The 26,801-nt window shown below is 38.5% G+C and overlaps 2 protein-coding genes and 1 pseudogene across 2 annotated transcripts in view; 2 read left to right on the top strand and 1 right to left on the bottom strand.

Annotated features, from left to right (window-relative positions):
• Nucleotides 1–8,585, top strand: part of LOC145484714 (uncharacterized) — a 256,461-nt gene extending 247,876 nt beyond the window's left edge. The window contains exon 17 of the transcript XR_014049064.1: nt 8,576–8,585. The gene's annotated coding sequence lies outside the window, so the exon portion shown is untranslated. The remainder of the gene's footprint in view (nt 1–8,575) is intronic.
• LOC145484874 (sodium channel protein 1 brain-like) overlaps nt 1–13,925 on the bottom strand; it is a 28,809-nt gene extending 14,884 nt beyond the window's left edge. Inside the window, exons 1-10 of the mRNA XM_081463507.1 lie at nt 13,328–13,925; nt 12,478–12,629; nt 11,880–11,960; nt 11,046–11,174; nt 10,318–10,409; nt 9,381–9,575; nt 2,597–2,654; nt 1,785–1,929; nt 1,191–1,328; nt 357–776 (exon numbers count right to left, since the gene is read on the bottom strand). Of these exons, the coding sequence (XP_081319633.1) occupies nt 357–776; nt 1,191–1,328; nt 1,785–1,929; nt 2,597–2,654; nt 9,381–9,575; nt 10,318–10,409; nt 11,046–11,174; nt 11,880–11,960; nt 12,478–12,629; nt 13,328–13,687 (1,770 nt within the window). The 5' untranslated portion in view covers nt 13,688–13,925. The remainder of the gene's footprint in view (nt 1–356; nt 777–1,190; nt 1,329–1,784; nt 1,930–2,596; nt 2,655–9,380; nt 9,576–10,317; nt 10,410–11,045; nt 11,175–11,879; nt 11,961–12,477; nt 12,630–13,327) is intronic.
• Nucleotides 4,589–7,149, top strand: LOC145484851 (uncharacterized; annotated as a pseudogene).
• Nucleotides 13,926–26,801: the final 12,876 nt, after the last annotated feature.

Below are 26,801 nucleotides of genomic sequence, written 5' to 3'. Positions count from 1 at the left end.
GAAAGAGAAATTAGTTCTATACGATGAAAACTTATTAAAATAAAACTACAACAACAAAAACCTCGCACCAAGCCTGTAAAACGCTAAATAACATTCTTCGATCTTAAGAGGTCGGACACCGATTCAGATTGGGAATTTCTCTTCGCCCTTCATCAACCTAAGTATACTCGCCTTTAAGGAGAGTCTCTTTCACTTTTGTGACTTGTGATCAAGAAAGTTGACCATTCAGTTTAATTTTCTAAAGGAACAGTTAACAGGTAGTCGATGATGAGAGATCAAATCAAGTGCGGAGAATGTAATTTCTACAAATGCGTGCTAGTAAAGTTAAGATCACCCAAGGAATAATATTATCTTACCATATTACATAAGTCCAGAACTTTCTCGAATGTCCTTTCAATCCCGTAATGATAGAGAGCGAGCACAATGGTATTCAACAAAATAATTCCTATAATAACAGCGTCAAATGCGGCGCTCTCAGCAACAGAACGCATGCGTTTTCTCATAGGCTTAAAAAACGGCAACTTGTTCAAACAGGAGTCACATGCCGTCTGTGTGTGTTGAAAGCACGTCAAGACTGTTTCCGATAGACTTCGTCGATTACTGGTATCTCCTTGTTGGACTTCTGGAACTTCAGTCACTATACAGGCTGCTTGCGTGACTTCAGCCATAGCTCCTTTCGTCTTGCTGAGTTTCTTTAGCGGTTTGAGGATCTTGAGAGTGTCATTGTCTGCGATGTAGGAAGCAGCGGTTTTCTTTAAGCGCTCCTTCCTTCTCTCCTGCGAAATGAATGGATACAGAGTGCGCTCTATTTTCTACGAATTTGACGTCAAACAATTAATTTATAGATTTAAATAACTGTTTATTTTTTTTCTGTTAAGCATCATTCTAAGGTTATTTTCCATTTTAATTTAGTTTTGTGGATCACACGAAAATGATATTTTTTTGATGCCCTGAAAAAGAGGAGGTTCTGGGACTTTCTTCCAATTTAATTAATAGATCCTCTATACCCGTATATGATATACTATTTGAAACTGTTGATCTGGGTATTCCAAAAATCGCATTAATGCATGAGCGATTCAAGCGTAAGATGAGCGGACTGCCATCTTCTCATTGATGCATTCTGTTCGAATTCTGTAGTCACCTCACCTACCTGCCTAACCATGAGTTGACAAAGAATTGATTTCGCTTACCTCTTGTTCAAGGGATTGCAATTCTTTTTCGTAAGAGAGATACACCACAGCTAACACAAGATTGAGCAGATAGAACGAGCAGAAGAAAATGGTGATCACAAAGTAAAAGACATACCACACACCTACAGCCTTGACAACCTGCGATTCCAAAAAAATGGAAATGAGGTGTGGTATGTGGTGAGGTGTTAAGCAAATTGGAATTATCCTGTAATAAGATAAAAGGAGTTGGATGACGTTAGCTCTTGGGAATGGTTTTATATAAAGCGACCATTCCTGACACCTCATTTGGCATGTTGTAGTCATTTTTGTTTAGATTTTGTTCCTTGGAATTTAGTTCTCTGGCAACAAATGCCATGCAAACGTTCTTTCAACTCCCATGTCATGGTCTCGATCAACATTCACTGAACTGTTAGTTGTGCTTGGTCAACGGTTAACTCACGACGGGGCTAAAGGTTGTGTTTTATGTGAGCAAAGGTAAATGTTAAAGCAAGGGTCTATTATGCGTCTAATAAACGCAATGCCTAATCCTCCCGCGTTTAATTTCTTATATCACCCTGGAGATCATATCGAACATATGAGACTTCATTAAAGTACCTTGTTGAAAAGGTTTTCCCAGTAGTCCATTGTTAGAATTTGAAAGGCCATTAGTAAGGCCCATCCAATGTGGTCAAAGCTGGTATAACCATTATCAGGGTTAGGTCCAGCGTCAGCCATACATGTGTAGTTAGTTGGACAAGACCTAAGAAGACGAAGAATGTGAATATAATGGTTAAGAGGAAGGGGATGATATCAATTTTTCTCTTCACTTCATTTTAGTTGTTGATCTACATTAGGTGAAACTTTCACCTACAACCTTCCACCCCTGTGCAATGCTGACAAAACACTTTCATATACAGAAGTTCGAATTTTACCATTTTCCAACATTTAAAAGGGGAATGGGGGTACTGACACTTATTCCGTTGGTATTACGGACATTATTTTGTTTTTGCCCATTTTCCAATAAAATAGGTTTCGTGGTTGTAGATTTAGTGAAAGCCAATGGTGAACAACGTATTGCAGACTCCTTATAGCAATGTTCCATTTTAAGAACGAAATTAGAGTAAAGGGGATTCTTCTCTCTTTATAGTAACGAGCCCCATTTCTCCCTTACGTCCGACTGCTCTCTGCATCCCAGTCCCTCCCATTTCGCACCAACGATTATCATTCTAAAACATCAGATTTTGCCAACAAAAATAATCTCTCAAGTAGGGTTCGTTACAGTGAGTTTAGACTCAAGATGATGCTCAAACAATTTTGAGACACTTTGTACCGAACCTAACAAGAGTGCTATTAGATACATCTAAGCATTGTGTAAGGAATGGAATTGTCGAAAAAAAAAAATTAAACAATAAAAAAGATGTACTCACCCGGCCCATGAAGAGTTTCCACAAACTACTGGTTGACCCTGACGCATGTACCACGCACCTTACAAACAAATTAAATTAACAAAAATAGTAGGTTCCGGCAGATTTTTCAGTTTTATCGATAAATTAGGGCTTAGAGTGGTTTTCTACTGAGTGTTCAAAGTAATAATTTTATAATGGTACTTTATTTATATAGCGGTTTGAGATTGGCGGAGTAGTCTAATTGGTGAGTAATTGGTTTAGTTTTGGTTTTACGACACTCGATTGAAAACCGTCTTAACACAAATATAACAGTGGCAGAAGTCTTTAAAACCATATTTGGCTTCACTGAACACCTACACTTCCTTGTACGTTAGTATTAAGCAGTTGCAGGACTTGTATCATTTGGATGAAGACAGGGCTCTTGGTTTCTTAAGAGCTCCTGTCTGAGAGCATTGAGAATCTTGCGACAGCGACTATTTTGGCACATTGCTCATATTTTGCCTCAAGATACCCTTTGGTGAGCTGTTTTCAAAAATCGTAATTTTAAGTTCCAGCGCTTTTTTGTTTTTGAAAAAAATTCGAAAGTTTGAAAATGCGGTCAAAGTGCGTTTTCCGCGCAAAGGAATTCACCAAATAACACAGAAAGACGAAGCGTTGGTAATTTCTTGAAATTCAGTCAATTGCTGTTTAATTTTGCTCAGATATTGAATAGCTATTCCTCTTTACGGCTAAAGTTAAAAGATGTGTCAAATGCTCTATTATTTTAAGTTTCAAGCCATTCAAAAAACACTTCCTTCAACCTATTAACGAGCGGCAGAATATTGGCTATTTTTGACCGGATAAAACCCTCTCTGGTACCTAATTATTTCAGAATCTAACTTTACAGCTGAAAAGATTTGTCTTTTAAATGTTATCCTGCCAAATACCAAGGTCGGACTTGAACTGGTTCCCTTTGAAAAAACCTGGAATCTACGAACAATGTTCAGCACATCTTTCAAAATACTTATCTACATTTCGACGTAAAGAAAGACCGAAATCTCAATGTTCGCTGCTTTGTACATTTGAGTGACTGGATTATCGTTATTTCTGAGCAACTTGTGAAATAAAACCCTAAAATATATATTTATCGTGTGATTATTACCTTGAGATTTCAAGATAAGTTGTTCTGGGAGAGCTATTTCGAAATGACATGGCGACCTGCTATGTAAACATTCCGGAAATGGTCGTCTCTTCTCGGATGTATTTTCAACTTAATGAATGCATTTCAGATCTCTCCAAACAAGATTTGGTAAAAGATAACATCTCGTCAGTTTCTAACAGCGCTTAATTTACGCGCAATGGTGTAAACTTATTTGTTATTTCTCATTTTCCGACTGGACTGTAATTTGACCTAATTTGACCTTTCACCTACAACTTCCCAATCCCACGCAAATCACGCACAATCATATAAATATGTTTCTAAAATAAACACAAAATACGCACCAAAACCCGTTTTCCCATCTACTTGCTATCGCTTCAGCTTTCAGCTAACATTAAAGCATCCGCTATAAGTACCAGATGTGTTTGAAATCTTCCCGAAAGCATACAAGACCCATACAGGTCAGTTTATTTACGAAGTAACACAACAGCCAAGTCACGCGCACACCAGGTGCAGTAATATTATTGGCTACATTGAACTGGAAAACCTGGAACATATGAGACCAGTCCTGCTGTTGGCTTAGCTGTGCCATTTTGTGCTCCTAAGTATTTGTATTTTTCATATGGCATTTTTCTTTAGCTACATTACTCTACAAGGTAGGTCCAGCACTTGCGGGCAATCGAGCGACTATTCAGGACACCTCGAGTGCGTTAGTCTAAAGGACCGCACGAGATATGTCAGCAGTCATTTGGCAAGCTTCAAACTAAGCAGGGATGAGAGTATCAATACAGAGATGAAGTTGCTGTTGGCGAGAGCTGGTGATTAGTGTCATTTATGCTATTTTTGAACCGGTAGTGTCCACATGCATTCCTTGACAGGTTCACATTAGCACCAACTCCGTGGTAGCCAGTCACTGCAGGGTGTTTGCCCTTACCGATTGCACCAACCCAGACCTTTGGCAGCAATGCGATCACAGACACGAAGACGTATGCGAGCAGTGCGAAAACCTAAATTCTACGCTGGCTGCCATTTCAGAAGCTGTAGCTAAGGCGCCGTTTCACACGGATGACGACAGAGACGAAGCTGTGTATCTTACCAACCACGCCACGCTTGCCATCCAGTCATGGCAATATCATTTGTTACGATCAGCACACCAAGATCAGGCTCGCCTGGATGTCATCGATGCCCTCAACCAAGAATTGTAAACGACTGGGCAATGAAGGTTTTGCCGCAGAGGTACCGAGAGTCGCAAGCAAACTGGTTTGGCAAGCGGGGTATATCGTGGCACATATCAGTCGTATACCGACGAATAGAAGGGGTCCTACATTGGCAAGGGTTCATCCACGTCATCCAGTCATGTAGCCAGGGAAGCTCTGCAGTCGTAGCCATCATGCACGACGTGCTGACCACACTTAAGCGGGAGCACCCGGAAATCAACACGGCCTTTTTTCGTCAGGATAACGCCTGGTGTTACCATTCTTCTCGCACAATCCTGGCGTGCCGACGTATGGGAACACGTTGCAGAAATCGGATGGCACGCATTGATTTTAGCGATCCACAAGGCGGTAAAGGTGCGGCAGATCGATTGGCTACGTCATGCAAATTCCATATCAGGGCATACATAAATGAAGGACAGGACGTGTGCACTGCAAATGACATGAAAATTGCATTGATTTCTAATGGAGGATTGGAGAGAGTCCGAGTGGTTTCCATGGACACCATTGCCGAGACGCAAGACACGGTCCAGACAATAGCGGGTATCACAAAGCTGAACAACTTTGAGTTTACTTCAACATATTCCGTTACTTGTTGGCATGTATTTGGTGTCGGTCCTGGTGATGTAATCAAACTGGATACATCGTCTTCTAGGTCTTCTGGTAAGTAGCCAAATATTGTATACATAATGTCACGATTTGTTCTACGGACTGACAAACTCTCTCATTTCTCATTCACCATTACTACGGTGTTCTTCACAATTCGACCTTAATTAGATACAATAACGAGTACGGAAACCTCCCTGATTAATAGTGTTAGGTAGAGAGGCAGTGAGGGATGGGTAACACTTGCTTTTCAGTAGTACCTCTTCAACACCTGTTATTACCAATAACAATATAACTGCATTGTTACTTGTTTCTGGATTAAAATATAATGTGGATATGTGTCTCATCATGTTACAGAACCTAGTCAGAGCGGACTAGTGGCAGCATTTTCCCCGGGACACTTCAAACCTTAGGGCAACAAGTCGACCAAAGCCACAACTCCTGAAGCCAGCACGGAGGAAATGCCAATGTCAGTGAAATGCGAATGTCAATCCAGAGGAGAGCAACAAGGTTGCTGGGGTTTATTCATGTCCCCAGGATGGGTGCGTGCGCATCTTTCAATGGGAATCGGCGCTTGAAAAGCACTTGTCCCTCGAGAAATGCACACGGTCACCTGAGAGACATACTGCGATAGATCTAGCCAAAATGGGTGACAAGTCCGCTTACCCAGGATTACCCTATTGTAGTTGCCAAAGAGGGATAGGCTCTAAGAGCTGTCAAAAAAGCTTATCGGTTCAGCGATAAACAAAAGTCCTATCTCTTGGCTAAATTTCGTATCGGCCAAACAACAGGCCGAAAGCTCGATGCGGAGGTCGTTGCAGGTGAAATGCACCGTGCTTGTGGTGCTGACTGTCTGCGACTTTTCCAGTCATCAGAATTCCTTACAGCCTCACAGATCGGCTCTTCCTTTTCGCGTCTTAATGCTGCCGCTCGCCAGCAAGATATGGATGAGTTAGATCTCCAGGCATCAGAAGAGGAGACAAATTTCTCTAGCGCCGGTCAGAGACGTGGCGGCCACAGCAAGCCAGATCCAGCATCCCATTACGTATGACCAGTTCGATCTTTGTTCAATGGCGAAAGGTGATACCTTGAAGATGCTAAAGTTACCAACGCTGCTGCGTGTATGCGAGGGCCTGGGCCTAGATGTACCACAGCCCTCTCGTGCACAGGAGAGCTCCCTACATGGAACTACTAAAGGACATAACACAAAACTGTTCTTATCAACAATGAACAAACCCTACAATCCACAAGGACTATACTGAGGCCTGTTTACAAGAAGGGAGGGTACCGTATTAGTAGGGTTATCCTAGCCCGAGTTAACAAGCAAAATCAAATTTTAATTTCAAGCTCTTTGTCATCCAGATACCATTTTTTTTTCTTGATTTTAGAACGCGTTTGAAGGCAAGACTATAAACAATTCTGCTTAAGGATATTTTAGCGACATTAGCAACAAACGTATCGAAAACTTTAGCGACAAACAAAATATAAACAATTTTGGTGATTAACTGTTGACCGTCAGTGTGTAGAACGTATTTTCTTTTATGGAATCGAAATTAAGTTGTTCAGGTAGCTGAGTTGTACCTATCCGAGTGTTTACAAGGACAACATATAACCCACGTTCAGCTAGGGTTTGTCATCTTAGTGTATTCTGGCTGCCTCATAAGCACGCCGATACAAAACAACAAACTTTCGAGTGCTAGAGACTTTATTATTAGGATAACTCTGGCATTAGGGTTACCCTTCCTCTTTGTTAACAGACCCTTACGACGCCGACTACCCCCCCCCCCCCCCACCCACCCCTCGCTTCCCGCCAAAAACAGTGTGTGAAAAATGCGCGGCAAAAGTTTGGCCACAATTTGTATTTTGCTTGTAAAATATTAAGACAACCGTGACACCTGGAAATAAGCAGGGTTGTATTCGATTTTACATTACTTGAGAATACTACTTACTTAAGCTCACTTGTCTGCTAACTCGACATTTTACATTGGCAACAGATATAGTACCCCGTCTCCGCATGCGCGACTCAAAGGAGTGTTGCGTTACTCCGAGTCTCTCGCGTTTCAACAGCAAAACCGCCGTCATAAAATGTCAGTTATTCTTTATGGTAAAGGTACTTGATTCGGGAAAATATGGGAAAATATGGCTTTAGAGGCTGCATGCGGTGTCATTGGTATGTATTGCGTTTATTTTGGATCTGAATATAAACTCCGCACGATGAGCCGAGTTGTTTCTTGAACATTAAGAGCTAGCGACAAGCGGGCGGAATTAATATTAGCTATAATGTTGACCATAAAACTACAAGAGTCACAAGCGAAGTTAACCTGTTGAGCTCCTTAAAATTGTCTTGTAAAATCATAAATTATACGATAGTAGGGATATAATGCTGTTGTTATCGTTGCAACTCTGTTCAGAAACGTTTGCGACTAGTGTTTATGTACTCTTAGACCCAGTTCAGACGTCGTGCTTCTGTCGTGCCGAACTAAATTGCAATTTGGTTCGACTGTTGCACGGCAGGAAATCAACTCTGATTCAGACGTCGGGCCAGAGTCGAATCAAATCCAGGGTTTACTGAAGCCTCGTAACAATTCTCCTCCTAACTCCCCGCGGGAACGAAATCTCGCCAAAACACATTGACATAATTTATGAATTTAGTTTGGTGCGACAGAAGCACGACGTTTGAATCGCTGCCGTGCCAGAGTCGTGTAGCACGGCAGAGCTTGTCGAACTTAATTGCTTGCCGAACTTAATTCAAAAGTTTAATTCAGACGCCGTGCTTCTGCCGTGCTTTTGTCGAACTTAATTCCTGAATTTAGTTCGGCACGGCAGAAGCACGACGTCTGAACTGGGCCTTAAGACCCATATGAAATCGACAGATTATCTGTTGACAACTGGTTTTCAAATTTTATCATTGGTTTAATTTTTTTTCACTCACAGGACTCTCAATGGTTTCTAAATGATTTATTTAACTTTTGGAATAAATTAATTGTAAGGTCAAGCCAGAAAATACAAGAGCTTGTACCTTTTTTTTCCTCAACCGCAAAGTTCAGCGTCCATTTCGTGTTCAAATTATCTGGTCATCTGTGAGTTGTACATGACAAACAACTTCGTTTTGCAGAGACGGAAGCGCGTTGAGTTCGAGCTTGAGATTTGGAGGGATAACAGCTAAAGAGCAAAACGTTTAGGCCATGGAGTTAAATTTAAAAAAAACAACGTACCAGGAAGGGTTTTACCCATGCCAAATTAGCCCATATTTTGCCTCTCGTTAAGCGGTCGTCGCACGCGTTTTTAGGATGGCTTGAAAACTAAGAATATTGGAGCATTTGATATTTTTATTACGTTAGACTTAAAGAGAAATGGCTATCCTATGCCTGAGTAAAATTTAACAGTAATTGATTAAATTTTAACTACGAGCGCTTCGTCTTTCTGTGTTATTTGGGCCATGCCATTGGGCGGAAAACGCACTTTGACCGCATTTTCAAACTTTCGAATTTTTTTCGAAAATAAAAAAGCCCTGGAACTTAAAATTATGATTTTTGAAAACAGCTCACCAAAGGGTATCTTGAGGCAAAATATGAGCAATGTGCCAAAATAGTCGCTGTCGCAAGATTCTCAATGCTCTCAGGTAATAGCTCTTAACAGTTATTCTATACCTTAAAATGTTTCAAATGTTGCACCTGAATTTATCTTACTGTTCACTGAGCTGGCAAAGCTCTAAGGGCCCAAATCATTCATTTAAACCCTCAGTGTTAGGTTCTAAAGAGGGTTTTCTAGTAGTAGGAAATATGGAAGCTCAAAAAAAATGATGAGCCCAGCACAAAATAGCTATTTAGTTTAACTAAGTGCTTACTTTCATTTTGAAGATAATCATTGAAATCTATCGTGAAGTTCACAGGCATGTCACGAACACACTTGTTCCTCAATTCTCCCACAAACAGCTGCAGTCCAATGAGCGCCATGACAGCGAGGAAGAACAAAAACAAAACCAAGACATCGCTCAAGAGCTTCAGTGAACGGAGTAGCGTGTTCACCATCGCCCGGAGACCTAAAATATAAACAAGAAAGGGTATTATGGACCTGTATTGTTTCCAAATCAGACTGACTTGAATGTGATACCTTCAGGAAACATGATGCACTACGTTAAAAATTGACTGGGGATTTTAAGACGATTCTATGTGTATCATTAAACGATTTTCAAATGTTATTAAAACCAGCAATTGTATTTCAAAATTAACGACACGTACTTAAACTACTAACAAACTAAGTTGTGTTTTGGACGAGATTATACCACACGATGTTTACAAAGAAAAATACAGAGGAAAAAGAAAAACAACAATGAAACTGTCAGGGCTATAAAGCTGAAAACTCCCCAGCCGAGGACAACAGCATGTGCTTTGGGCTGGCTTGTGATCAGCTATGAGCCTTGAGACCGAAGCAAATTTCCCATGAATCATGGAGGATGACACTCGCAGAGCATCTCTGTATCAGTGTGTGCTATAACTGACGGCGAATTATCGGGTCAGCTTGTCAAAATGACGGGAATAACATATGATTAGCTACAATGTGCTATCACCTCCTCTCTTTAGAGTGGTAAAACCCTTCGAGTCCTCAATGAGACATATGGACATTTCTACGATGTCCAGCGGGGCCTCATAGTCGCATCAGGCCTCCCCTAAGAGGTATATTGTACCTAAAATGACTTAGTCAAATCCAACTGACTTTGTCATGAAATGTATCTTAACACACGTTAGCTCACAGACTCTGGTGGAATAACATAAGACACTCACCTGAAACAACAGAGATAGTCCTCAGAGCCCGCAGTACCCGTACCGTGCGGATGGCCGTGAAGCTCACAATGTTTGGAGCAATGGTTATGTACCTTCGAAATTAAAACAATTAGCAAATTTAGTGAGACTTATGGCAGATGAGACAGAAACACATTTATGCCGTGGCTGGAGGCGGGGATGGCAAGAACCTCCTCCCTATTGTAGAAACTACGTTGATTCGACAATTTCCGATGGGAAACTTGTTGTTGATCGATAAACAACTTAGAGTGCTAATGCTACTTCTTATTGGGCAATCGGTAATAATCGGAAATTCTTTGGGCAGCCTGCTAGATGATGATATGCCATTGAGCGAACGTGGCTCTTCTTCCACAAGTACCTTTGGTTGCAGATTGGCGTAATCATTAGTCAGTAACATAGTGTAGAGAGTCTTTCCACCCGGCCAGGAGAATATATCGACCCTATTAAGTTGTTGGGGAACAAGAGGAGCCTGCGATGCGGTAGCATCTGATCTCAACTTTCTCAAAATTATGGCAATTTCTTTAATCGTTTTATGGTACAACGAAAACCAAGGTAAATCACCAAGGAGGATTAGCTCTGTTTTAGATGAAGTATGTTTCAGTAAAAGGGCAATGGAAAAAATCAGCGTGGTACAAATGCAAGGCCGTCGACAGCAATTGGCTGGGCAAGACACAAATTGAATACAGGCCTTGAGCAGTCCTTGCACTTACCCCAAAACGACGACAATGAAGTCCAGACAGTTCCAGGGATCTCTGAGGTAAGCGTAATTATGGAGAATAAATCCACGTGATATTATCTTTAAAATCATCTCCATTGTATATATTGCTGTAAACACGTACCTGCCATCAAAGAAGCATACGATTATGCTAAACTGCATAAAAAGCAATTCATCATGAAAACGACAATTGGGAAAGACAAGGTTTTCTTCCGGGTTAATACGACTAAGTACACTCAGCTATAAAGAAATGCTGGTTAATAAACAAAGGATGCCCAGAAAGTTGTTGCTTCGATTAGCCTTATCGTTAACATGACGCCAAGAATATTTCGGGCAGAAGCTACAAAATTACCTCACATATATGATAGAATATATAGTAATGCGAGTGAGGAAAGTTATCCGTGAGAAAGGCTACTGCAGTAATGTTTTGAATATCAATTCAAATTCTTCCAGCTCTTTCCTTTAGTAATCCGTCCTTCTACTCCCATGTTTTTTTATGTTCACTCAAACGAGATGGAGGCTAACTCGATAACCTTGCGGTTCTATCTGAGCCTCCATGCACAAACTATATACCATTGTCACCTTTAATTGTTAGATACGTATCTTTTTTTCTTTTTTATGCTAATATTGTAATTTCAGAATGTAAGTGCAAAATAAAATGAAGTTGAAGTTGAAGTTCAATAAAGAGGATATATCAACGGAATAGCCGTTTAAACGAGAAGCTACATCTATTTCTCTTTGCTTATAGGTATGCAGCGGGATTGACTTTGCTTTCACATTCGCTGATGCTGCAAACCGACGTAATACTACGTAATGATTTAGCACTTACTCGGCTTCCTCTGGTGGATCTTTAAACGCAAGAAACACACAGTTTATTAGTATCACCACGATCACAATCATCTCAAAATATCTTTAATCTCAAATTAAGGAAGAAACTATAAAGCGTTTGGTTCGTATTTATAGTATAAACAAAAACTAGTTTAGTCAGCACCTACAGACATGTATGACAGCTAATAGTGCCACAAATCAGTCAAAAGACAAAGAGAAAGCATGTAACCTGGAAACAGAGCATGAAAATTCTCTTGAGTCAAATCAGAATTATTTTGCTATTAATCAAAATAACGAATCTTCGTTCTGATTGGTTGCAGCACCAGTGCTCGAGATTCTCTTTGGTGGAACATAGACAATTCTACTTTGTAACTTAATTATTCCAAATACGCTTTATTGTAAGAAATAATGGACCGTTAACTAGGTTCCCGCGCGACGAAGCAAAAACCAAATTTTGCATCTCCTTCGATTGACCTGATTGGTTGGAGTTGAGACCTCAACAAAAAATTATTGGAGAGCTACCTATAAATTAGTAGCTTTAACTTAAATTAGCTTTAACTATTTTGTTCCCCTTAGATGGATTTGGTTTTAAAGGATACTGGTTCGTGACGACACTGATAGTCCACCGTCTAAGAGGCTGCAGAGGTCCAAAGAGCCACAACGAACGTGCTTTGTTAAACCGAAACACGTGCTGAATACGGGATGTTGTCCCATACTGACGCAATACAAGAAAGGTGTCATCGGCAGGTATCTAAGTGACATAAAATAAATTATGGCAACCAATGTTTGAGGTTGCGTGTGTAATTATATGTAAAGTTATTTTACATGAGACAGTATACCGTTCCGTTACATGGACCAAATACTACAAAGTGCAAAACTTCAGGTGTAGGAAACTGGATTGACGAATAATCAAGGATCAGAATTTTCAAAAAACTATTTTTTTCCACTGGGAAACTGAAGAGCCTTTTGAAAGGAGGAACTAATCAGGTGATGTGATGATAAAGTCAACTGCGAAGAACAGTGTGGGCACAGGTACAGTTGGTAGTTTGAAGCTTTTGAGTACTCGAAATGATGAAATTCGAATCACCTATTTGGCAAAGCTGTTCCATTAACATGTTAATAATGGGGCTCGTTTAATGATAGTGAAGCTAGTTTTCGCGTCTCCAGACTACCTTTCGAGTGGCCATGGCCATGGGATAGTTTTAAGTCAATAAACAAGAACACTATCTTAAAAGAATTAGCAGTTTTTTTCCGAAAACGTTCGGCGGAGGTCTAGCTTATTTCTTTCAATGTGGTAGAGGCAAACTTCTCATTTTTTTTAAGAATAAAAATTAGTCTTTACTTCCTCTCCGGAATTAACATTTTGCAAAGTTAACTAACCAGACCTAATCTGCAAATCAATAAATTAAATTTTTAATTTGTACCAAATTACAAATTATTTGTACTCACGTTGTTACTTGTTGCGTCATAATCCTCTAAAGGCATGTTCAAGAAGTAGCTTGGATCTGGCAAAGCTTGTGGTTTTGCGTCTTCGGAGCCATCTGTGTTGCCTATCTCTAGAGCTTGGGAATCGGCTTCACATACCGCTAAGGCGTGTATCTCCGCAAGGTCCGCCAAACTAGCAAACGTCACCACCTTCTTTCGCCGTCGAGAGCTCACTGCAGATTTCTCATCAGGGGCAACCACGTTAATCGTGGGGATGTGCTCGTCATCCTCGTCCCTGGTCATATTGGTAGGTTGCAAATTGCCGACCCAAGACATGAACCCCGTGTCTGAGCGACCAAGATGGAGAAGAGAGATGGAAATCATGATATTAATTGATTATACGATTAGATACCCATTTCGCGTTCATTTTCGTTTAGCTAATCGGCCAGCGCTATATGTCCTATATCTGTGACTGGTACACCTCGTTTAAGTGCTACGATGCGTTTACAAGCACGAATACAAGAAAAGGTTATGATTTGATACAACGTAAATACTAATGCAAGAAACTTGATCACAAATTTCTCCAGTCCATGTAATGGCGTTTCTTTTGGGTTTCTACAATGTGGACACCGCCAATTGGAGCACCGCCATATGCTTATTATTATTCTTGTTGTTATTTTCAAATTTCGAATAAACTCTATGAATAACTTATACGTGGTTTGAAATATCACCCGGCTAGGAATACTTTATGCACGTATCATCAGGATATATGCCATTTATCACATGTAGAAACATTTGTATTTGCATTATGGTCAACTACATGTGGCCCGAACGCGTTATGTTTCACTGAGGAAAATTAATTTTGAGAACAATGCTTTCGAAAAAACAACCACTGTCGTGAAACTGACACAACCGTAATTTGCCAAATTGCATTAATTACTAACTGAAAGAGACCAAAGTATCGACTTTGAAGTTATGTTTAAAACACAAATTCTGGTGATACATTAGGTCAGCGAATTTTATGATATATCGCGATCTCATTGAACCAAGACTTAATTAAATGCACTTAATTAAATATATTGTATATTAATTAAACTCCTTAGCAAATTTATTATTTTTATTCAAAGACATCAGAATTAGAGAATTTTAAAATAATTGGGAAAGCAACCTGTGAGGCAAAAGGAAGTTATATATAAGCTAGCATTTATTCCGCTAATCTATGCCGTTGAGAATATTTTTTGTTATATGCCTTTCTCAGCAATAATGTAAACTCCAAACAGACAGCCCCCTAAAAACATGATTTCAATAGCCCGGTTATTAAATTTGCGTCTTTGACTTGCTTATTCACTACGTACTTTCTCGTAATAATGATTTCTCGTGGACGATAAAAATTGTTCCCCACCTTGGCTAGTCAAAACAGAATTTCAAAGAGTGTCGTGCAGAATTGACCAAGGTCGTAATAAATTGAAAATCTGAAATTTCTTTATTGTTGCAGCTGGTGTACCTGGTGTGAGCTGAGCTGTATTATTTAGCCATGCCTGACAGGAGATCAGAAAAAAATTAAATGAAAAATCTTTCAAGAAAGATTTAGTGGCCATAAAGGGTTTAAAATTTTATAGCTTGCAAAAACATCTGGTTTGGAATCGTTGATATCCTGCTTACGAGTGAGAGATCGAAAGACAACTAGGGAATTTCTCGTGAGTACGTACGTTTTTATAATTTGTCCATGTTGTGCGCATATTACCGATTCAAACTTTAATATGATTGTAACGTTTCAGACAGCCACATTAACTCACAGGAACAGAACTCATTCGGAAACTTTGCCCAAACAATCAACTCATAACAGTATTCGTCGAGCGCTGGGGACTCAACAGCCTCGGGTAGGTGTTACTGAAGTAACGAGGGTGTTTAAAGTGAACTATAATGTTATAAATGAACCGATAAAATATATCTACAAGACACAATAGCGATGTTGATTACCGCGTTTTTAGTAGTTGATTTATAAATTGTTGAGTACCTATATGGTTTAGAAGTCAGTTGCAGCAGATAATTATAAATATATGAGATATCTTTTGAAATATAATAAGCCACCGGTTTCTATATGACGAAAATAAAAGCTTTCGGTGTTGCGGTTTTAGCAAAAGAGAAATACGAATATTGGCGAAAGAAGTAGCCAACGAACATAATATCAGAGTAGCAGTATTTCAGTTCTCCAAAAAATGTTGTTTGTAAAATCTTTCGTCACAACAGCAAATAATTAAACGAAGATTAATTTTAAAGTTGCTCTGTTCTGAGGTAAAAGCTGATTTGCTGGAGCGGTTCACAACTACTTCTTATAGCGAACAACGTGAGTGCCGTCATTTAACGGGTGGTTTTATGAATAGCACATGCAGGATTTGCTAACATTGCATTCTAAAAAAATGCAAAACTATTACCAGTAAAATCCTGAAAAAAAAAAAAAATCAGTTTTTAACAACTTCTTGTTTTAAAAAAAGGACAAAAGAAGAAATGACGGAACACTTCAATCCGAGCATCAACTTCAGTTGTGGCCTATAAACAAAAAGGACTAATTGATATGGAAATTGTTCATGGCCGAATGAATTGTTGACATGCATGAATCAAATCGACAAGTAGCTGCTCCGCTGTAATGTACATGTAAACCCTGAATTCCAGAACAGAAAATTGAAAGATATCAAAGAAGATAAACTTACATGTAAACTGCCGTCAAGACTTTTAACAGTAACGCTATTGCTCAGTCTTATCGTTCTGAGCAATATCGCGAGGACTCTGATATTACTAAAGGTTTTGATTCCTTTTTTCAAATTAATTAATCACTGTCTAACAATTTCGTGTCACATCGCATTTAATAGTCACATTTACATATCCGCTGACTCAGTCAAACCTCAAAGAAGGTTTTTAATGTTTTTCTAATGTCTTATTCAATTTCACTTGGTTAACAAGAGCAACTACCGCCATTTCATGTTTGTTTACACAAGAGGATTAACTAAGGAGCCAAAAATCCCCCATAAGCCCTAATAGCTATGAGCCCTTAAGCCTATGTCTCGTTTAAAGTATTGCTTCCGATGGGGTTGGTGAACTTAACATCGAAGGTTCCTAGAAGATATGAATCTCATTCCACTGACTGGGAGGTAAAGTCAGACACTCTTTGCATGGACTGGTAAACTATGAGTATGAATGTAACAATCCTTCTTGTTTTTTTTTGTTTTTTGTTGTTGTTGTTGTTGTTGTTGATTTGCATTGTTTTGTTTCTTTTGTAATTTAATTCAGTTTCACTTGGTGAACAAGAGCAAATACTAGCTTTTCATTTTTTTTATTTCTACGGGAGGATTAACCAAAGAGCCAAGAATCCACAATAATCCCTCAGTCACGAGTATATTTCGTTTAAAGTATTACTTCCGATTATTAAGTTTGAGGTTTAAGAAATTAATATCGAAGGACTCAATGGAGATATGAATCTCATTCCACCGACTGAGCCGATGTAAAGCTAGACACTCTGCACGCATGGACTGGTAAACTATGAGTATGAATTTTTGTTTTGTTGTGTTTTGTATTTGTAATTTAAACGCAGAGAGAGCCTGGCGACCAAAATCCATATAAAAACTATCTATCAATTCAATATTTAAGAATTTACTTAGTTTTGTTAGAAATTTGCTTCTTACACAATAATGCAGGTGGACAAGTCTCGAAATATGCATCAAAGCTAATTTCACCGATATATGAAATAAAAAACAGCGTTTGATCCAATAAAAAAACACAACTCTCCAAATATAATACATAGCATGATATGAACAAACAATAATGGTCAAAAATCTGTGTTATTATCCGTGCAAGGTCCTTTGATGGGATTATCTTCAGCTGTTTACAGGGATTTTTTTCCAATTGAAATTCTATCTCATATCAATCCAAAAATATTATCTGTCTCTCCTCTTCTTCATTCCAATAAAATGGCAACCTAAGTGAAGATTTTACAACAGTTGAAAATTTGGTAGAGCTTAAACGTATTCTTGCAAATAACAATTTTCACTATTAAACTATCAAAAACGGGCGAAAAAATAAAATTTTGTAAGGATTAATGGGTTTTGGTTTTTCTAAATGTGAAAGCAGGCATGTCACTCAAAAGCCATGTTAATGTAAAACAGAATACAGATAAATCTTTTGCCTAACAAAAAGACGGACTTACGTGCAAATAATTAAACAAACAAACAAACAAATATTGTTAAGCGTTTAGTACACGGTCACGTGTACTCTGGTAGGAATTATGCAATCCCTCGTGTGGCACAACGAACTCACAGAATTTGTATTATCAATTTGCAGTACGTTTATTTTAGAGCTTTGTCTAACCGACACGCCAGCTGAAGTGTTCAGCTATATCCCCGCAAGGTTTCATCCAATTAATTCAACGTCCGTGAAAACATCACCGCCAGATCCATTCCATTCAAAGTAATTTAAACCCCGAAAACGCTCATGTAAGGCTACGCCCAATATGTTTAAGTGACTTCAGAATTGGCAGCTTTCAGTTATAAGACATCCGGCTTACGTTTCACTTTCCACTTATTCTACACTGCAAGGAAAGTATATTTTCCGTTGAACTTTTTTAAAATTTGCACCTGTTAAGATGGATAGGCTTGAGTGTTTTGACTATTGTATTCTCTTTTTCGCGAAGCTAGCAAAAAGATGAGATAACGCCGCCATAAATAATTTAAAAAGCTGTCGATTAATAGTTTGAAACAGGCGCATCGATAGAGATAACAAATTGATGTACTGTATCTCTTGCACGTGGTTGGTCAAGCGGTCAAACAAGCACCGATAAGCCTGAAATAATGCCGAATATTTAATTCATGTTACCCAACAAATAGTTGGTAATATCTACTCCTTAAAGATTTCACTTGTGACCATATCAGTATTTTGGGTGAATTCAGACTAGAGAACGATCTGTAAAAACCGTGCAGCTTGGACATGGGCGCTTCGCTTCAGTTTTATGTAGGAATTTTAGTCGATGTAATATATTATACCGTATCCGGCAGGCAGGCAGGCAGATGATAGACTGTTGACTAATTAAGAAGAGTCCCTCCGTGAGCCATTTAGTAAGACGTTATTACATACCCGCTAGGTACAGGTAGCAATACAAGTAAATTGATCGATCGATCTTTGAATTTTACCTTCGCTTTGATTTCCGTGTTATTCCAGTGGCACGGATGAAGAGAGCCGAAGAGCCGAAGACTCGCAATCATATGCTTCCAATATTTAGACATTTTACAAAAAGTATGGTATATTTGGCCTGCAGCACGAAGTGACTAAGACCAGAACTTATTCAATTGTGCCACAGAGTATTTGTTTGGGCGTTATATAGTACCGACAACACGCCATGAAACTGCCATTTATCAAATCGTTGCGCTAAAATAAAAGTCCTAAATGCTATTTCAAATGCTTGAAAACCGATTAACTATATTTACTGGCGAGTGCTAGAAACCCATGCAACCTTTGTTAGTAAGTTTCTCAGACGAGCAATTCAAACATATCGTAAAATTATTGCTCTGCATGACCTGACAATTATGTCGCTTTTAAATTGGCCCCAGACCGTGAAAAGAACGATTAATTTGACCTGTAATGCCAAATAGTCCTGAATTGTCACGCTTTATAGAGAATGTTTGGGGTTAAGAAATTTTTAGTTGCTAATATTGACAGATACATACGCAAAGAGAATCACTAAAGTGTAAAGAAAGCAGTCTCTTTTTAAGTATTATTTACATACCGCCCAAGCTAAAAAAAGGTTTATACGAGTACTTACCCTGGAGGCCTCCATAAAAATTAATCAAATACGTTAAAATAGGCTATATTTCTTGGCCAATTGGGTGAGGGAATACGTAGAAAAGAATTCATATTGATGATTTTTGATTGACGTTTACGTGTATCTTACATTTACGAACACAATTCATGTACGGAAGCTAACGCATTTCTCACAGAGTGCATTTGTTTGTCTTATTATACTCGAAATAGTCACGAAACAGCGTTCCTTTATATTTTATATTTTTTAGAAGTAATTTTAGAGTCCTACGACATTTTGCGGCGTAGTGAGAAGATTGAGGACTATAAACCGTCTTGAAGAAGTTTGCGTTACACTGAGCAGAGAATCATGGAAAAATCGAAAATCTGAAGTAAGTGGATTCAGTTACGCAATTTTTGTGTGTGTGTGTTAAGTAACTCTTGTCGGGCGCACTTGTTTATTTTCTTGATACATATACGTTTGTTTTGGTTAGTTATCACGGAAACATTTCATTTATTTGAGATACTTCAGGCTCTATTTATCTCCAAGTGGACTGTTATCCTGACTACGGCTTGCATCAGCTGCCAATGTCTTGGAACTGGTGTTTTAACAGTTTTTCGACTTGTTGCCTTATTGCGTAAACCTTCCTTTCAGTTTAAATTATAACGCGCATAGCAAATTGCAAAGCGAGAAAGCTTCTCTTGACCATCCTAATAGCACTCTAGCAGCCATTTTTATACTGAAATTGAAACAAAAATGTTTACTTTTTTGTTCCGTGGTAAAAACACGAAATTATACCAAGATGTAATGACATACGTTTGTAACAAAACTTAGGTCCATCGAAAATCTCTCACAATACAAGATGATCTGAATCTCTACTGCGCCTGCCACACAAATTTATACATCTTGTCTAGAAACATAAATTTTAGCGACGAATAAGTGCCGCTCCGTGGCCACACGCGACCAGAAACACGCGACAAGGTACCTCATTGGGTCAGTGAACTGGTAGAATAGTGCCATTAGCGTCTTCTTATAATACCTGGGCTGAATGTCAAACGAGTTTATCTCAAGAATTGCCCTTTCTCGATCAACTACGATCGACTAGCTTTCGCGGATGTTTCAAACGAAGACATTTTGTTATTAAATCGGCCATGTTCTTTGAAGTGCAAACTAAATGTCTAATCAGGGAGTCTTAAATATTAATTCATGCATGCCGAGTGCGAACCTTTAATTCCAACAGCCTAGGGCACTTTCAGGTTCGTAGAAATGGCATAAGTTCAAAATATGAAGTTCATATATTTTGACACAAAAAGAAACAAATTATTTTTCCTTTATTTGCCCACCCGGTCAATGCTGCTGCGTGACAAAAAGTATTTTAAAGCTCGGAATCATTTTGATCAAGATTAATTACGAATACGCCGTCTGTGAAAGGGGTCAGGTGTCATTACTAATAGCTACAATAGCAAGAATGTAAATGACATATAAAATACAGAACTTTCTTTTTTTAAAAAAGGATACTAAGTAGTTTCGTATTCTCGTTGTTGGAATCACTTTCAAAAAGATTTTACTAAAGGAACTTGGAATATCGCTAATAAAAAGTTCATAAATTAAAACTGGACTCTAAGCACTTCCTGTTTGGTCTTCTTAAAAATCGTTAACGCTTATTTTAGAATTGTATACTTCCGGAAAAAATGTCTTGTTAATCATAAGTTCTTTCTTTTGATGCCAATGCTCTTGAAAATTGCGGAAAAAGTCATAGAAGTGGGTTTTTAGTGAGTCTGTTCGCTGCTAGAAGTACCTTGTTAAAGATACAAGATAGTGAACAGAAAAGACCGATAATTGATGTGTTTTCAAAACAGCATATAAAGAGGAATCCAGGGTTTTAACAATATCCCATTTATGTGGTCCATCCGTCTTCCCACTGAGAAGCCGGAGCTTACAAATACTGGCATGCTGCTTTTGACGATTTTCTTTTTCTTCTTCTTCTTCTTCTTCTTATTTTATTTTATTTTATTTTATTTATTTGTTTGCTTCTATGGTGTCTTTACGTCACACACTATCCGCGGTTAACATCTGATTTTAATGATTTCTAAGCTACTTCTGTGAAATTTTCCTTACAGCTGAGTAACATCGTTGGCCGGAATCTCGGAAAAATATAGCCTGTATTTTTTCGAGCTTGAATCGTGGTCTCCGGTCTCTGCCCTCTCGACATAATCTTACAACTTTTCGGTCTTATTTTCTTCTTGGGTATTTTAAACTATTATTTTCAAAGGTTCCCTTCCTCGCAATTCCTCGCGAAAGGAAAAATATTTTGTCGCTGCACATTCAACATGTCACAAAGAAAATAGAGCATACTGGTGTACCGCTCTCTCATGGCGCTAGGCGAGGGTCATCAGCGTATTTGGCGTTTAAATCTGTTCTTTGGCTTTTAAAAGACGACGTGGCTTTGATTTCCTTATATGGTTAATAGAATAAATTTGCACACTTACGAAATAACATAACACTTGTTTTAGCCCCTTGTTTATAGTCTATGGTTTGTTAGCTAATAGGAGCTTACACGTTATAATTCATCAATTACAACTGGAAAACATTTTCTTCCTAGAATGAGCCACAAATTTCTCAAATAATACATAGTTAAAAAAAGAAATTGTGATAGCAAGAGTACGGCTGTAAAAGCGCTCGCCAACATCGCATATTTCTGCTGTTGTTTTGAGATCTTCCAATATTCCGGGAACTCTATAGCATTCATTACTCTATGAACTGACAATATGAAAATAAAAATTTATTTTCCTTACCTTATTTTATACAATGAACGCTCGGCAGAAATAATTTCTGTTTCGATACTCTTATCATTCATAGCAGTTTCCAGGCAATCACAAAGTGTAAACTATTATATCTTGCTTACTGAGAAAACACCAATCAGTATAGGCTTGAGACATTCAAGATGGTGAAAGTGTACGATTGTGCTTTGTGGTCCGTTTGTGTTTTGAGTGATGCGACATCAGGGCGATTTATGAGTACATTTGGTAACCATAATATGATTTATGCCATACTGTCTTTATTAGAGTTGGCAGCGTCCTAGAAATTGTATTTGGTATTCTATCTAGCGATAATTCCTAGGTACCTTAATGGAGGATGTCTTTAAAACGAATCACTGGCAAATTAAGACTTCTCAGAAGTTCCTGTGAAACGAAAAGTACAGTAAATTGTTTATTTCCAAGGCTTTTAAGTTTTTTCTTTTTGCCTGAAAAAAAAAGGTGCCTTACTTTACTTTAATGTGGTCTTATATCGAAACACTTTTTTCTCCCGGAACAAAACTGACGAAACAATTCCAACTTGGTCCGGGGTAATGTCGATGGTTTCGCATAACTATTTAATCAACTTTGTTCTGTGGAAGAGTGGAAGGAGGAGACATTTAAACAAGAAAATTGTTTGGTTTTGTTGTTTTTCTTTCGAAAAGTCATTTATTTGAAAAAAGTCAATGAAACCATCCCTGATAGGCTAGAAATGATTAAAACTCGATTTTATTTGGAAGGATCACTCATGTAGGGAACAAAAAATCTTACAACCGACACATATTAATCAGTAAAAGATTCCAATTAGTGGTTGATTAACACAATTAAGATTGCCAAGGCCGAAACTTTCAAATCACTCTCCTTAAGATGCGATCCATCTCGCGAAAATAACTTCGTTAGAGGGGAATAATGTTTAAGTGCCACGCGATTACAAAACGCGGTTACAGTATTCGGAAATCTCGTGTTTGATCTTAAACATCAATATTCTTAAATTTCATTTTCGAATCTCTTTAAAAACGCTGTTCGGACGGCCTAACAGAAATGTTTCATTCGTAAAATTATCCTTTGCATTCGGCTTAAAAATCAGTAAATTTCGGTCACGAAGCGACACATAGGCGAGTGAAGTATATTTGACACTAAAAAAACTACAAGCATATTTTTTCAAACTGCGCAAAATAGTGACATTTGACCGGTTTTGTGAAAAAGATTCCCTGCACCACGTAAGATGCTCTTCTTTAGGTCTCCCATTGCAGTGAGACATGGTTTCTTTGGTCTTGTAACTGGAAGCCATGATCATTTCGAATAACATGCACTTACATTTGGCTGAATGCCTAAGCTGTCCGCCGCTTTGTTAGGCTACCAATAACAGAAGTTAGATAAACGAATTCAGTCATATTGACGATACCTGAAGGAATTCCTCGGATCCACAGGTCAAATGTGAAGATCATGAATCCATTCCTCTTGGATTCAAAGACATGTTACCTTCATCACTGTTTGAGGAAAATGAATATCATGACAGCTTTTTAATTCATATTGGGATTACCCCGTGGCCGCTAAAATAGATTTCATCACTAGGTGTTGACTCGGAATATTATTTGCGGTTTAGAAAAGAGTTGCCCAGGTTATAGACAAAAATCCCTAGCCAATGATAGTTCGCGCTACAAGGGCGCCGAAAATTGGTGTTATTTTGTTCCTATTTGCACGAACAATTCAGCACTCCAATTTGCAAATCACCTGGGAATCAACTTTCAGTTTGAAAGAAAAACGTCGCTGAAATCAATGTTAGTGTGAAAGAGATCACCACGTGAAAATCGGACTTTGTTTTCGTTGTGTGGTGTTTATCGCATGTTATCATTTAGTGCATTAAATATTGATCGGTTCCTCGAGACTTTGGGCGTCGAAGACTCGTTACAGTGAACAGCGACATGCATTACAAGTCCATTACATCATTGGGTCGTTTATTGGCGTTTCCACGTATCCGACTGGTTAATAACTCTTGATAATTCACCTGCAAGTCAAAGCGTTCTTTTCTTGTTCTTACCTGTCAAACTAAGTACACAATTCATATCAATAAACAAGCTACCGTATTTCCTCGACTAAGAGCCCCGACATGCATGTCGATGTGAACATTTTTGTGGCGAAGCTCCTTTTTTATCACAAGTAATTTTCAATCTCTGGCAAAAAATACCGTCCTTTTTATTTAGTATATATGTTTATAATTACGTCATTTTATTAAGGTAGTCATTTTATCTACTGAAGGTACACAATTAAACCCGGATTTCTGGAGGCGAGGTGGCCTCATTGTTAGTGCGCTCCGGAGCAAGCGGTCTGGGTTCGAGCCCTGGCTGCGGACATTGTGTTATGTTCTTTGGCAAGACACTTTACTCTCACAATGCCTATCTCCACCCAGGTGTATAAATGGGTACCGGCGAATTTAATGCTTCAGGTAACCCTGCGATGGACTTCTCATCTCATCCAGGGGGGAGTAGGAATACTCCTAGTCGCTTCATGCTACAGAAACCGGTGATAGCACTGGCCTGATGGGCCAATTGGCTCGTATGCAGGACTAAACAACTGTTTTTTTTTTTTGTTTGTTTTTTGTTTTTTCTGTAGTATGACGCGATTAGTATTATCGGATGGCAAGTGGCTGCACTGAGTTCATTCTAGGTCTAAAACAGTATCACAAGTATGTTGCCAAAGGACACAACATGAGCTCGCATTTTCTGGTATCAAAAATTGATGTACCTGAGTTTTGCTTAAGTCTTTCGGAGTCGATTTGAAGATGCGCGTCGGGAGATTTTCGAAGTTGAGTTGAAGCCGATTGCGAAGATTTTCGAAGATGATCCGAAGACTTGCCAAGAGTTCCGAAGTTGATCGGAAGACTTTTGACCGAGTTTTGGCTTGCTACGAAATAAGTTTTGACTGCGGAATTTTCAACCAGCGGATTTAGAATATTTCCTATACCGCATCTATCTCGTTTCCACGATACATATATATCTTGAAAAACGGTAGACAATGAGTGAATGTTGAACATGAAGTTTATTGGAATTGCCTGGTGTCTGATTGGGTTAAACAACACGAAATATAGAATTAATGAAGCAAAAAATAATTCTAGAATATACATCAATATCTTAATTATGCCTCCTACGTACCTTAATTAGTATAAATAACGGGGATCTTCGGTAAAAAAGTAAACTCAATTGAGCTTGCACACGATTTCCTGGCCGACCAATCGTTTTGGTTTTTATTTATAAATTACGTATACGATGTAATGGGAAGAAGAAAGAACCAAAGAAAAAGAAGAGTACTGTTCCATAGCTTCTATAGAATGAAAGATGGTTTCATTAGAAGACTCGAAAGTTAAAAACTCCTTATATAGCATAGGAGCAGTTGATGAAAATTCTGCTCAATACAGTTTTAAATGGCCACACACCAGGGTTAAATCCACGGATAAAATTTAGCGAAGAATCTCGAAATAATAGGAAGTAATAATAATAATTAAAGTTTGCTACATCATCAAGTTAACTCATTTACATCGCCCACTTACTTGATAGATGAATTACAACAGCAACAGAGTTTTTACTGTTTCCGGCCTCAGATTTGACGGAATAGCTGATACGACCTGCGAATTCGTGTTCTTTCTTATCCCTTAGCTAATAAACCAATTACGCAGATCAGAGATGCTATCTCGAATTTGATTGCGTGATGTTTCTGTATTCTTTTATGTCAACAAAGAACCCGAACTTCCTGAACGTACGTTATTTAGGAAATTGAAAACATATTCCGTGTAACTATCCAGCCTAAACACGAGTGGTGGTTTGAGAGAACTCTTTTTACAGGGTGTTTTCTAATAGAAATACAGTATAATGGTTTCTTATCAGCAATTTAAGGGATTGATGTCTATCGCTGAAGTGGAATATATCCTTTCAGAGGTTTTTCTTCGCCATGTTCCAAACCTAGCGCAAAGTGTGGTATGAATTGCATGTTAGATACCACGCAAAAGAGTCTTAATCTGCCAAATGGGAAGAGATGTAATCGAGCTGAAAAGCCAGTCAAACGTTTTGTATGCTACGTTTTCACCAGAAATCCTGCCAAAATTGGCATTAAATTTCAGAAATAAAGGTATAGAAAATGTTAATAATTAAAAGGCCATTGTACACTTCCGCCATACAGTAACATCATTCAGATTTCTGCATTAAACCTTAATAATTTTTACTGAACTTAAATATTATCTTCGATGTATTATTAGACGCGAAGGTAGTTTTTTCAAAGCGTAAATTATCATCTTCCTCATTTTACAAATGTTCATAAGCTTCACACCTACGATGTTGCGGTTAAAGACACGTGAACCACAAATGGTCTAAATGTGGCTCGCGTGTAACCACAAATGCTAGAAAGATAGGTCATCCGGAGCCACAAATGGCGGGAAATAAAATCACGGGTAACCGCACTGATGGCAGGACACGATGTCATAAAAAACCAATGATATCTGGTGGTCTAGCTTGCTAGCTAACCAACCAATCATACTTAGGCATACAAGTAAGGCAGTAGACTGTTGATAAAAGAAACAACATCTTTTATAATAAACTCTACGAAATAATTATTTTACGTTTGGGTGAAATCAAAGCAGTTCATCGGAGATAGCTCATAGCACCTTTAAAGCTGTTATGCCAAAGTTACGTAAGCACGGCAAGTAGGGAGACCTAAGCGATGAACAGCTTTTTTAATATTAGTTTTACACAATACAGAGTTTTTTTTTAGCTTATCGCGTTCATGAAAACAAGGCAGAAGTGCATAAACGCTTATAAGATTAATGACTAACAACAGTTCAAGATTTTGTAACTTTGCACCCACCTTAAACTGCATCTACCTCGCGGTGAACAACAACCACCCTAAAAAATCCCTTATGCTTTAATTT

Source organism: Orbicella franksi, chromosome 4 (genome assembly GCF_964199315.1).
Source record: "Orbicella franksi chromosome 4, jaOrbFran1.1, whole genome shotgun sequence".
NCBI lineage: Eukaryota > Metazoa > Cnidaria > Anthozoa > Scleractinia > Merulinidae > Orbicella > Orbicella franksi.
The sequence above is the reverse complement of the archived record's forward strand: the minus strand, read 5'-3'. Positions and strand labels throughout refer to the sequence as shown.